The sequence below is a fragment of the Notothenia rossii genome (genome assembly GCF_949606895.1).
Source record: "Notothenia rossii genome assembly, chromosome: 2".
Taxonomy (NCBI): domain Eukaryota; kingdom Metazoa; phylum Chordata; class Actinopteri; order Perciformes; family Nototheniidae; genus Notothenia; species Notothenia rossii.
Window position 1 is genome coordinate 91407992 of NC_136904.1, and position 14897 is coordinate 91422888.

Sequence of the window (14897 nt, forward strand, 5' to 3'; positions counted from 1 at the left end):
GTTCCAAACCAACGAGTGTGGAGCGGTGTGGAGGGGGAGTGGGCTATCAAGCCCTCAAACAGCGAGTCTGCAGCGGTGCTGACTGGAGACCGGTCTCTACCTGACCGGGGTCACGCTGTGTGTGTCCGTCAGGAAACACGCTGTTTACAAGTAGTTCCAGCAAACATCCACTGATAAACTGCGATGTTAACAACCTCATGATAACCTCATGTTTTAACTTAGGATCATACCTGTGTTTAGTCTAGAACAAGGTAAATGTGTGCATTTTATTATAAAGTTATATATATATTATTACATTATATATTTACAGACTGTTGCAAAAACTAAGAAGCTTATAAACATCAGGTTTAAAACTAAAAGAGCTTTACAATGAAAGATGTTTGGAGTTTTATTTGAGTAATTCATTTTAATTTCTCGAACTTTGAATCCGGGGATAGCAAGTTTGAGTCCCACTGCAGTCAGCATGTCGTTGTGTCCCTGAGACACTTCACCCCAAATTGCTCCTGTGGGGATTGTCCACGGTATTGAATGTATGTAAGTCGCTTTGGATAAAAGTGTCTAACAAGTAACATGTAATGTAATGTAATTAATTTAAATGTGTTGTCTAGATGCTGATTTGAAACCATACAGTTACGGCATTTCCTGTTTCTGCCAGAGAGAGGGGAGTTTGTCCCAAAGCTTGCCGCTGTATTTACTCCCTCCATCTGACAGGAGGGAGCCTCGTTGAGCTGCGAGTGTCACTCCACGGAGTGTGTAGGGCGTAGGGCGTGGTTTGGGATTGGGCCGATAAAGATGCTGATTAGACAGCATGATTATTGCACAGGTGTGCCTTAGGCTGGCCACAATAAAAGGCCACTCTGAAACGTGCAGTTTTGCTTTATTGGGGGGGTCTGGGGGGGTCCGAAAACCAGTCAGTATCTGGTGTGAGGGTTAGGGTTAGGGTAATGTTGTGAATCGAGTGGCCTGTGTTCATCGTCCATAACATACGCCTGCCCATACCATAACCCCACCACCACCATGGGCCACTCGATTCACAACATTACCTTAACCCTAACCCTCACACTAGATACTGACTGGTTTTTGGACCCCCCCAGACCCCCCCAATAAAGCAAAACTGCACGTTTCAGAGTGGCCTTTTATTGTGGCCAGCCTAAGGCACACCTGTGCAATAATCATGCTGTCTAATCAGCATCTTGATATGCCACACCTGTGAGGTGGGATGGATTATCTCGGCAAAGGAGAAGTGCTCACTATCACAGATTTTTTCAGATTTGTGAACAATATTTGAGAGAAATGGTTATTTTGTGTTTGTAGAAAATGTTTTAGATCTTTGAGTTCATCTCATGAAAAATGGGAGCAAAAACAAAAGTGTTGCGTTTATATTTTTGTTCAGTGTATGTTAAAATATCAGCTTTGCAGATGTTTTATAAGGAAATAAGGAAGGAAGGGCACTCAGTATGTTGTTTAGGGCCCGTTAACAAACATTGTGTCCGTTTCCAAGAAATTAGACGGCGACTTTTTAACTGAATGTTCAATTTTGCAAGAGATCGAGAACTTTCTTGGGCCCCTTGAAGGTGGGGTAGGTAATTCACTTCAGAAATGCTCTTAACATCCCGATAGCAATGAATATCTGAAATGCTTTGATAATAAATACATTAAAAAATATCATCTGTGGAAGCCGTGGCGCTGTAAAAAGCACGACCAATCATCTGAGCCGGCCCGGCTAAAGTAACTGGATGGCCTACCTGCCTGTCAGCCTTCCATCTGTGCACAAACTTATCTCGTGCCCTCATTGGCCATGTGCGCGTTCGTGTGTCTTGGAGGAGGGGCTCTGTGAGGAAGTCTGAAGGAAGGGGCAGATTTTTTCCGGTTGTGTATTTTCAAATTCTAGTTTACTCGAGCTGGTTTCTCCATTCTTACCTACCCTACCGTTAATAATAAAATATATATTCTTAACAAGGTTTTAAAAGTAAAAAGACTGGGAGAAATGTGTCAGAGGGCTGTGATTAACAAGTGACCTCACAGTGTTGATGTTTACACTTTGTTTGTGTTTGTGTTTCCTCACCAGAGCGTTGATGTCTTCAGATTTATAGATGAGCATGCGGATCTCCTCAGGGTCTCCGCTGAAGATCGCCTGGATGAGAGGAGGCTGGGGAGAGGAGGGGGAGGGGGGAGGGAGGGAGGAGAGAAAACGTTAATCACATGACCAGATGCAACATAGCCGACATGCAGAAACACACACGGAGCATTTTAACAGTGAAGGAATTCATCAGAGAGCAGACGTGACCAGATGAAGTGTTCGTGGGGCGATTTACCGCATGTTACACAAGAGCATGATGCTTCCCACGGTATATAGGTGTGTGTGTGTGTGTGTGTGTGTGTGTGTGTGTGTGTGTGTGTGTGTGTGTGTGTGTGTGTGTGTGTGTGTGTGTGTGTGTGTGTGTGTGTGTGTGTGTGTGTGTGGTTAGGATAAGTCTCCAGGAAATGCATGTAAGTCAATGTAATGTCCCCTGAAGTGATGTATACATGGTATGTGTGTGTGTATGTGTAGTGTGTGTGTGTGTGTGTGTGTGTGTGTGTGTGTGTGTGTGTGTGTGTGTGTGTGTGTGTGTGTGCAGCTGCTTAACTTAAAGCTGTTTACAGAAGCTTCAGGAATGCAGTCTAATGTACACAAAAGGCATCTTAAAAACAAGAGGGATTTATTTTCTACCATGAAACTCACTTCCTACATGAAGACAGGAACAAAATATGTTCTCCCCAAAACAAAGAGAATGTTGTTGGAGAAGATTCTTTGTAGATAGAAATCATAAAAATAAAATGTCTGTGCAGAGAAAAGGCTTTAATGAAGGTCATGTCTCTGAAACCCGTATTTTCTATACCAGATTACAGATAGGAGGTAAATAGAGGCCACACACACACACACACACACACACACACACACACACACACACACACACACACACACACACACACACACACACACACACACACACACACACACACACACACACACACACACACACACACACACACACACACACACACACACACACACACACACACACACACACACACACACACACACACACACACACACACACACACACACACACACAGCTCGATTATGTTGGTCAATAATTAATATCATGATTATTAAATACGATTATTCATTGACTTTGAAAACATCCATTTATTGAACTTTAAAACAAATAATAATTTGAACAGTATCTTTTTAACTGTTGATTACCCTGAACTTATAATTCAACTGAAAAACCAATACAAAAATTAATTAAATAAATGATATATTTAAATAAATGATATCAAAAATAATAAATACCAATAAACAAGATCAACAAATATTTTGGAGCGCACTTCCACAAGCTACTAAACATATATAAATATGATAAATAAATTAGACTAAAATTAATTAGGTCAAATATGTTGTAGTGCACTGTCACAACCTAGCAAAGCTAAATAATCGGTTTTTTCGATTATGTTGTTTTTGTACTTTAGTAGTAAAAAGTTGGCGGGAAACCGGCAGGAACCCTGTAATTATTAAAGTCATTTTTCATGCAAAATAAAAATAAAGAAATGCCGTTTCAGCCTCTCAAATATGAAGACAATTCCTAAAATAGATCATATTTTGAGGTTTGGACTGAAAGCCAAAACATTTAAAGATATCACATGGGAGTTTAAGGGATAACTGTCACTATTACCTTTAGTTGCAGCCCTACAATGCAGGACATCTTACATGTAGCGGCGATCACAGATGGGATGGATTTTATTCATTCTTTACACAAAAGTGACACGATCTAAATCCCTGCATGGTCCTTTAACAGCGACCGATAGAGTTCAGCAGCTCCATTGATTATTTAAAGAGTAAAAGTCGATGTCAGAGCTCTGCAGAAATGTGGGCTGCCGGTTCGATGTGCTCCTGATGATGATTCAGATCTAACAGAGAACTCACTTCACTTCCTGTGTGCCGCCTGCCTCACTTCCTGTTGTACAGCCTCTCCTTCTCAGAAACAAGAGAGGAACCACAGAGCAGCGTTTCACTTCTGCTTTAAGAAACACAGCTCACACTTCCTCTGCTTTCTGCTTCTCATTTTTATATGTTTGCTGCTGTAGTGTCACAACTAGAGCTACATGAGTTATTTAAAGAGTCCTCTCCTGCTGATGTTCAGGTGTATATCAGTATGTAGTGTCTCTACTTTAAAGAGTCCTCTCCTGCTGATGTTCAGGTGTATATCAGTATGTAGTGTCTCTACTTTAAAGAGTCCTCTCCTGCTGATGTTCAGGTGTATATCAGTATGTAGTGTCTCTACTTTAAAGAGTTCTCTCCTGCTGATGTTCAGGTGTATATCAGTGTGTAGTGTCTCTACTTTAAAGAGTCCTCTCCTGCTGATGTTCAGGTGTATATCAGTATGTAGTGTCTCTACTTTAAAGAGTCCTCTCCTGCTGATGTTCAGGTGTATATCAGTATGTAGTGTCTCTACTTTAAAGAGTCCTCTCCTGCTGATGTTCAGGTGTATATCAGTATGTAGTGTCTCTACTTTAAAGAGTCCTCTCCTGCTGATGTTCAGGTGTATATCAGTATGTAGTGTCTCTACTTTAAAGAGTCCTCTCCTGCTGATGTTCAGGTGTATATCAGTATGTAGTGTCTCTACATGTCTCCATGCTTTAATGTTCAAAAAGCTCTTTATTTTTCTTTGTCTGTGCTGCAGCACCTATTTTCACCCTCTGTCTGAAACCAGAGCCCAGTCTGCTGTGATTGGTTAGCTGGCCGGCTCTGTTGTGATTGGTCAAATGCTTTGAGATGTCCCGCCCCTTAGCCTTTTATGTACAATGTGTTGGAGCGCTAGCCAATAGAAGCACGAGTGTTACATAGTGATGTCATTATGTCCTGGACATTTGGGATTTTAGCCTTTGCAGACCATTTACATGCACGAAAAACCTCTATAACAAACTACAGGGAATGAAAAACCAGAACAAGCACAATATGGCTTCTTTAAGATGAGAAAGGAATCACATTTAGGGTAGAGAGAGTAGAAAAGTGGGGGACTGTGTCTTTAAAGAAGCAGCTGACGCTTGGCAGCATATGTTCTCTTTTAGCTATGCTTTCTCTCTAAGTGCTGCACACACACATTCACGTACACACACACACACACACACACACATTAACACTCAGCTGGCAGCAGAGTGTGTGTGAGAGCCGGGGGGAGAGTGGTGCTGGCAAGAGAAAAGGAAAAGAGATTTAGGGAGCATCTATGGGAAGATTTGCTCAAACTCATTCCAGCACTTACAGACCGAACAAGGCCGATAAATATTTAAGAGGACTAGAAATCGGAAATATCAGACGGAACTTGGCGATACTCTATCAAAGATTTTTAAAACTATAATAAGAATTCCCTCGGGGCTGGTGTAGTTCCCATTTGAGAAATAAATGTTGCAATGACAGAGATTAAAATGAACAGGAATTACTGAGCAACGTTTAATCAAAAACACTACATGACCAAATATATTATCCAATCAATCAAATATATCGTCATAAAGATTCAGCCTGTATGTCTGCAATTCAATAGGCTACCATTTCTTTTTGCATATCTGCCAATATTAGTTTGCTAAATTGTGTCTACAACGGTCTTAAAATCAAAGTTTAATACGTTTCTTTGGATTTCGAGCCTTAAAACTGCCCCTTTGATTATAACAAACTTCATACGCAACAGTGTGTCGTGTGGCTTTCTTTACATCTTTATATTTAGGGACTATATCCACAATATCCACTGTATGTTGTATTGCATTTACCAATAAACACAATTCCCCATAACAAGTCTTAGAAGTTAGCAAGCCACAAGTAGAGGCGAAGTCCCTCCCCTTCCTCCATGGGACCTTATTTCTGAAAAAGTATGTATTGAAGTCAATGGAGAGAGAAAGATTATCTTTCGATCCCGTTTGAAATGTGCCACGAATTACACATATCATGTTTGTCAATTTCAAGTCAAAAAAATGTAAATGTGTGGTAAAACTGTGAAGTAACACTTTGTGTGAAACCGCTCAATGAACTACATCTCCCGTCTCGCACCACACACCAAGACGGCCGTCACGTTGGCACATTTCACTTCTTTCTTTCAGAACGAGGCGAAAAGTATTAAAAGAGGTGAAAATCACTCCAAGTCTGGGCATGTTGAGAGCTGTACATACACACAAGGGGAGTGAGTCAGTTCGTAAGAGACAGCATTTGTAGTCTTTAGTTGCGTATTTTCCATAGTCTTATATTTCAACAGTTTTAAGACAAACTGTGACTTTTTTTGACATGGAAATTATTTTTTAAGATTGACAAACATCATATGTGTAACTCGTGGCACAATTCAAACGGGATCGAAATGTAATCTCTCTCTCCATTGACTTCAATACATAATTTTTCCGATATAAGGTTCCCTGGGGGGGAAGTTGATGGGCGGGACTTCGCCTCTCTAATACAACCAGAAAGAAAGTAGAACAATTGATTCAGAACCGCGATGTAGAGTTTTATGGATGATGACAAAACCAAGTTACAATCCTGTTAGAATCAACAAACTAACTAGTGTTAACTAAAACAAGAAGATTTCTAATTAAGCAGGTGCTCAGAGTATGGAAAGAAACTGCAAAGAACAGGCTTCACTTTTCAGAAAAGACAGATAAGTGAAATGCTGAAGGAGAAGTTGCATTGAGTCACAGCAGCTAGCGGAGCAGCAGCTAACAGGAAGTGACATCATGACCTCAGCTCTGTACACTTCTAATATTAACCCAACACTCCTGCCTGCTATCTAAATGCATCTCAAACATTATAGATCTCACATGCATATTTCCTCATAGAAACTCTGATACATGTGTATCCTTAACACAACCAGTGTCTCCCAAACCTCATAAAAAACAATAACAGTGAGAAGAAGTTCTTGTAAAATAAGACAATACATAATAAACACAGAATTGAATTTAAAGTTCCTAAAAAAAGAACAGGAAAATCTCCTTCATGCAATATACACAGGATATAATCTGCTCATAAATCATCCAAACGGCTTGTTTCACACAAACTTCCTGCAGTTATTGCAGTTGGGGTAAGTGCATAGTGTATCATTTATTCTGCACTGTTATTGTTATGCATTGAATATGACATGAAATATCAATAATACATTATGTCTCTTAACGTCAGACAGGGTGCGATAGCTGACACACACACACACACACACACACACACACACACACACACACACACACACACACACACACACACACACACACTAAGTCTGTACTGCATATTGTCTACTAAATTAACAATTGAACATATCATTAACAGAATACTGGTCAAACTGAAGTCAACACAGGTCAAAAACTACTACTTCTTCCACACAATGTCATATTTTCCAGTTTTATTTTGTATTCAATTATTTAATATCTTTTAGTTACATATGTTTTACTGCATTAAATAAAGTCTAATCTTTCTTCAGCCATTACACATTGCATTCTGACTCAGCGTCCTTCCATCCCTGTAATCTGGTATAGAAAATACGGGTTTCAGAGACATGACCTTCATTAAAGCCTTTTCTCTGCACAGACATTTTATTTGTATGATTTCTATCTACAAAGAATCTTCTCCAACAACATTCTCTTTGTTTTGGGGGGGGACATATTTTGTTCCTGTCTTCATGTAGGAAGTGAGTTTCATGGTAGAAAAAAAATCCTTCTTGGTTTTAAGATGCATTTTGTATACATTAGACTGCATTCCTGAAGCTTTAAGTTATACACACACACACACACACACACACACACACACACACACACACACACACACACACACACACACACACACACACACACACACACACACACACACACACACACACACACACACACACACACACACACACACACACACACACACACACACACACACACACACACACACACACACACACACACACACACACACACACACACACACACACACACACACACACACACACACCGAGGCCTCGCTCTAACCGGCTCATCTCCTTCCCCTCGGGGTCAGCGACACACTTCTGACGAACTCCTAACAGTGCAGTGCTTCATAAAATAAAAACACTATTCAACCTGTGTTAGCAGACAGGAGACAATAGAGGAAACCATTGAAACAGCAGGAGGAAAGAGAGAAAACGCAGGAGATCGGATAAGCGTCTACGGGCTGATCCACTGAGAGACACTCGCGTCCGGAAAGTCAAAAGTCAACAACTTCCTGTGCTTCCTCTGGTTTCTGTATAGCGGAAAATATGAGGTTCCTACCCAGCAACACGTCAGTATCATGCATGTAAACATCAGGAATCAGGAAGTACTCTGTCCTGAATTCAAATGCTTACTTAAGCAAAAGCTAAAAAGGTAATCAGACTTTATTTAAAACTAAAAGTAATTCATTCAAGGAGATGTTTTTATGTGCTGACAATCTGAATCTGCGTTTAAACTATGCTGTCAAACACATGCAGTGTTTGCCACCGAATGTACCGTCTTAAAAACATTCCTTATCTGGGAGTGGCTTTTATAAAAGTACTAATTAGTGTATAGCATGTATACAAACACATGTCTTCATTTAGGGTAAGCATATTGGAATATATAAATAACTAAAAATCAACAAAAACCTTGTGATTTTTAGATGCACTTTGTTGTTATTTGGGGCATTTTTTCCCTTTGCTCTTCTTAATTTCAGACAATACTGTGGATAAGAATCATGAAGTAGCAAAATAAGGACAATACTAATACTAAGTAAAGTATCAATAATCACCCCAGAATTGTGCAAAAGTGCAGTACTTGAGTGAATGCAGGTAAACAAAGTAAATCATAATATTAGCTTTTTTAAAAAGACTGTCAGAGCTGCAAAAATATGTGTTTCTAACATGTTTACCTTTCACGTAACGGGACAAACACAAACACTATAACATGATAGCAGACTTCCATGTGACCCTCTCTGGACGAGCACATGATGAACGGTGAGCTGAGGCATCCACTTATCATCCTCATCAGCATGTTGTCTGAAAATAACAGGAAGTCCCACATCTCAGTTTCATAAAATAACGTCTGTCCTTCCTTGAAGTCAACGACACATCTGATAGGACTGCAGTGAAGAAGCTCCATCAAATCAGGGCGCAGAGCTCAAGTACTGTTCTCAAGTATTTGAAGGTACTTTCCATTTTGTGCAACGTTATACTTCAACTCCACCACATCTCAGAGAAGTATACTGTAGTTTGTGAAGCTTTGTGAATGTCTGAAGTGTTTCTCTATATGTTAGGTCGACTCTCCTCTTTTATAAGTTGAGTGAAGTCTTTAAAAGCCTCTTGGATCAGCTGGAAATGCATCGTCTCAAAGCTGGAAACAGGGCTGTTCTTCTGAGAAACTCATGATAAGTGGACTTTTTAGAGATACGTGGTTCTCACCGGACAAAGCTACAAACATATGATGATCCAATGGAATATGGTGCACCCAAAACATCATATTTATTATACAGAAAAACACTGAAAGGGACAAATGCAAGATAAATAATTGCTATGATTACTTTTACTTATCATGGAGTAAGTACATTTTGCTTATCTAAATACAGGATAGCTGCATTGATAAGTGGACTAATCGATAAGTTGATTTTTTTACAAATAATAACAATGATTTAGTTGTTTTTCATGCAAAAAAGCCAGAAAATGCTATTATTTCGCCTCTCAAATACAGAGATTTCCTGCTTTTCTTTGTTTAGAATCAGATTAAAGTAATATATATCTGTTCTGAAGAACACAACGGGACATTTATAGACATCACCTTCAAAATAATTGTTAGTTGCAGACCTGAAATACAGGACTTTGTCTAATAGAGTAGTATTTTACTAGTTATAATTAGTCTAATCCTAGTTTTCACTATTTTCTCACACGTTAGAAACAAAGCAATCATTGATTCTATAAATAAATAATATACTGTCTAATCAGGATCTGCTAGATATGCAGTTTTACATTCCACTTTTGAAATGGCGTGAACAAAATGTGCAATAATATTCCTTTAGTAGCTGCTTTGGAGCTTCACACTGTGTCACGCCATCTTTTTCAACAGATTGAAATGTTTCTTTTTGTGCACACTGTGCGGTCTTTCCAGTGCAAAAGGGAGATTGAAACTGCTGAGAAGTATCATGTGACACAAGCCAAAGCTACAGAGCAGATAAATAGACCTTGAGGTTCTCAAATATGTCTCCTTGGCATGACATCTTATCAGAAATGCATGCGTTTGGAGGTCTGCTGCATGAATGTTTGCACTTTGAAAGATAAATCTGCATCTTCATAAGTGAGGGTATTTGTGGTGTGCAGCTGTGATGCTTTGCGGAAGCAGACCGAGCAGGAAGTGAAGTGGGCTGTCCTCATTTTAACGGAACACCGAACCTTTTTAAGGCAACATAAATCACATTATTAACGTGCAGTTTGTGAAGCTGTATTACTGTATCCCAGGCAGTGGATACATATGCTGATTATTCTCAGTTGTTCCCAGAGTATCCACACACAAAGACATAACAAATACATGTATATCAAGTGTGATGATGAAGCGTTAAATGCAATAATAATCTTACCAATGTTATAAACAACACTTCCCTCCACAGTGCTAGACTTCTTTAATTTGAGAAATACTGCTGCTACTGACTATGGACTTGAATGTGTACTTCTAATCATTTTTAAATACTGTATGCATGCCTTTTTATACAATACTGTTCTATGTTCTTCTCCTGCTGTATCTATGCTTTGCTGTAACAACGTACATGTCCCCTTTCTGGGCAGAATAAAGGAATTCTGACTGTGGTTCTGATGCCTGTTTTGATGCTAAGCTAACAGCTCTACCTGCTCGGCCAGTTTGAGGACAGCCATCTCTGGGTCCTCCTCTCCCCGGTGCTCGGAGCACCATGCACGGCTCCTCTCCTCTGCTCTCCCCGGGTCTCCGGTCCTCCCCCCGGGTCTCTCTGCAGCGAGGGTCGGTGCAGCAGACTACCGGTGCTCCTGCAGCCTTTTAGCGGCTTCTCTATCACACTCAGGCAGGCGGAGAGTGATGGTGCTGAAGGCCGAGAACCAGGGCCAGCAACCCGGCTCTTCTCACTCTATCCGCGGGGAAGCTGCTGCGCCGAAGCGGGTGAAGCAGGAACGATTTAACCCCAAAATAATCCACATTTACGGGCTGCTGGTGCACGGAGCTCCCCCTTCAGACACCCCCCACAGAAGCCTCCTCCTCCCCGGTCTGCAGAGCCACAAGCCTCCCGGAGAGAGAGGCTGAACTCAGCTGAGACATACAGGAAGTTGGAGCCTCTTCCTCCTCCTCCTCTTCCTCCCCTCAGATGCAGAAGCGAGGAGCAGCTTCCTCAGCATCAACAAGCAGCTCCTCCTGCTGCCCTCCTCTGGACAACCAGGGAGGAAATATTTAGTTAAACAACTACAGCCTACAGAAGGAATACAACAAAATGCATGAAAATGTGTTTTATTTATTATTTTTACACTAAAGCTACATGATGTAAAAAAATTAATTGGAAATTGTATTTTCTTGTATCATTAAAAACCTTTTGACACAACCTTTTGTTAATCATTAGATTTTCATTGACAAATTAAGGGTAGCTTAAACACTATAATAATAATAAAAAAATTATATTAGGTCAGACACTTTCTTTATTATGTGTGGTTTATTAGGGATTTTGTCAAATTCAAAGTAGATGTTATGTAAATTAGAGCAAAGAAAACATGCAAAATCACAAGAAATGTAAAGAAACTGTATTAAATAATGCTTTGTTTGTTGTTTCCTTTCACCAAATGGAAATTATTGTCCACAATCTCCAGCTCTTGTCACTTCATGTAGCGTCCATAATGATTCACTGTGGAAACGATCTATTCACAGTCATCTCCCACACACACACACACACACACACACACACACACACACACACACACACACACACACACACACACACACACACACACACACACACACACACACACACACACACACACACACACACACACACACACACACCATGTATTTTTCATGGAGACGCATTCCAAATATCATAACTCTGCTGAAAAAAACAGCATAGACCAGCCTAAGATGGTTGCTGGTTTTAGCTGGTTTTAGCTGGTGTTAGGCTGGTTTAGTTGGTTTACCAGGCTGGACAAGCTGGCCAGGCTGGTCTTGCTGGTTCAAGACCAGCCTGGTCAGCTAAACCAGCATAGACCAGCATGGATGTCATGCTGGTCTATGTTGGTGAAGCTGGTATTTATGCTGGTCTACCTGCAGTCTTGCAGGCAAAGCTGAAACAGACAGACAGAGAGGGCGGTACACGGGGGAACGGCGAGACGTCAGTGGTTGAAACAAATCAAATCAAGTTTCATTTATATAGCACATTTAAAAGCGATTTTTGGTCGAGCCAAAGTGCTGTACAATGTAATAAAAACACATTACTACAATCACAATAAAAGACAATAATTTACAACAGAAATATAAAAAACTAAAACAAAGGGAATAGTCAGGTGTCACGCTCCGCTCTGACTAGAAGGCCAGAGAGAAGAAGTGAGTCTTTAGTGAGGATTTAAAAACCCCTAGGGTAAAAAAGATGACCTCAGTCTTGCTCTCGTTGAGATTGTGGAAGTTTTTGCTCAGCCAGGATTTTATCTCTATCAAGCAGTCCATCAACTGCTGTAGTGAGTGTTTGACATTTGCTTTGAAAGGCAGATAGATCTGTACATCGTCGGGGTAGCAGCGGAAGGGAATATTGTGTTTAGTGAGAATTTAACCTAGGGGCAGTATGTACAGTAAAAAGAGTATGGGGCCCAGGATAGAGCCTTGGGGAACCCCACAGGTAAGAGGGGCTTTAGGAGAAGGCACCTATCTTTGGAATATATTTATATTCTCTAGTTTAAATAATCATACCAGTATTTAAATAATGTATACTGGTCACCTGGAATCCTGGTAAGCTTCCAGCATGGTATATTTAATACTATTATTGAACATAAACTGGTGATTGATGGATGCTGGTGACCAGCCCAGCATACCAGCATACTATTCTGGTGTATGCTGTGTTTTTTAGCTGGCCAGGATGGCTGGTTTAGCTGGTTTAGCTAAAGTGTCCAAAACCCCTCTAACCCAGCCAGGGTGGTCACCTTAGCTGGTCAGGCTGGTTGACCAGCTAAGTTGGTCTAAGCTGTTTTTTTCAGCAGACACACACACACACACACACACACACACACACACACACACACACACACACACACACACACACACTGTATATTTCATGGAGACGCATTCCAAAGATCATAAGGGAGGGAAACCAAAGAGGCTCCTCGTTGTGTCTTGGAGATGGAAAGATACAAAAAAACCTTCAAGATGCTTTTTATCCACAAGCTCACCACTGTAGGTCAGACTGAAATATCCTAAACAACTATTGCTATGATATTGAGTCGAGATATTAAAGATAGGATGAATTCTGCTGACTTTCAGGAAGATTTTACATGTTTTTATTCTTTCTATGGCTCTATCAGCTAATGTGAAAATTATTTCTATTGCAATGTCACTGTCACAAAAATGACTTTCCCCCAGGATGAATATAGTCTAGTGTTTGTCCTGAGTTACAGATATGAAACTGAGTTGGTGTACAAACATTATACCTGCTAAACATCAGCATGTTAGCTTGTTAGCATGTTAACATGTTAGCCTCTCACAGCTACCATCATCATATGATAAATTGATGCATTCAACAAATGAGCCTCCCAGCAGCAGAACATTTGACCCGGGTCAGAAGAGCTGCAGCTCAACCAAATGTGAGTAATGCTGAGCCATAAATACTTTACAGGCTGTAGAGTAAACTATCTATTAAACACACACACACACACACACACACACACACACACACACACACACACACACACACACACACACACACACACACACACACACACACACCGTAAGTAGACGAATAAGCTTCTGGTTTTGAAGGCAACACAAGTATATTTGTATACACATTTCAACAACAAGGCAATTCAAAGTGCTTTACAATAAAAAATGTAAATCATTAGGACATAGTACAAAAGAAACACGTTATAAAATCACATTGAAATACATTTAAAAAATCAAAGTTAATACTCATTAAAACAAGCTAAAGTAGAAAACGCCCAGTGTGAGATATTAATAGCTATGTGATTTATCTAAAAAGGATTCCCCTCTGCTTCAACCTTAACCACACACACACACACACACACACACACACACACACACACACACACACACACACACACACACACACACACACACACACACACACACACACACACACACACACACACACACACACACACACACACACACACACACACACACACACACACACACCCTCCAGTTATGTCAGGGGTAATCTGGGTCAAAGCGTGAAGCTGGCTGCAGCAGTGTGGGGGGAGGGGGGGGGAGGTTTTTTTCCACTGTGTGTCTGTGAGCGCTCATGCATGCTTCTGCCAGTGGCTCCCATTCATTCCTCCTCTGTGTGATGGAGGGGTGACACTCGAGGTGGTGGACAGAAACGAATTACATGTACTCAAGTTCTGAACACATTTAAGGTACTTTAGCTTTGCTTGTGTATTAAAATGTCTTTGTTCTGAGTGTTTTAACATATATATCTTTATACAGCTTGTGTTTTTATATCACAAACTTGATTTCGCTCCTTGGAGTTTCTTACATACGGTCATTTTGGTATCATACCATATTTAGTCTTTAGCCACATGGTAGAAATGTTATTTTTAATACAACGAAATACATTGTTACTTTTTGAAGTCCCATATGTTTAAAAATACATTTGAATATTCGTAAGAGACTTAAACAGATTCAAGGCTTGATTG

At 40.4% G+C, this 14897-nt stretch overlaps 1 protein-coding gene across 6 annotated transcripts in view; it reads right to left on the reverse strand.

The window, feature by feature from the left end:
- The window catches only part of ankrd44 (ankyrin repeat domain 44), a 47459-nt gene extending 36046 nt beyond the window's left edge, over window positions 1–11413 (reverse strand). For 4 of the 6 annotated variants that reach the window (XM_079666330.1, XM_079666327.1, XM_079666325.1 and 1 more), the window contains exons 1-2: window positions 3717–3926; window positions 2066–2149 (exon numbers count right to left, since the gene is read on the reverse strand). In XM_079666330.1, coding sequence (XP_079522456.1) covers window positions 2066–2149; window positions 3717–3746 — 114 coding nt within the window. In that variant the 5' untranslated portion in view covers window positions 3747–3926. Of the gene's footprint in view, window positions 1–2065; window positions 2150–3716; window positions 3927–10874 lie in introns of those variants that run through there. The other 2 variants (XM_079666328.1, XM_079666326.1) reach the window with 1 other exon arrangement.
- Window positions 11414–14897: the final 3484 nt, after the last annotated feature.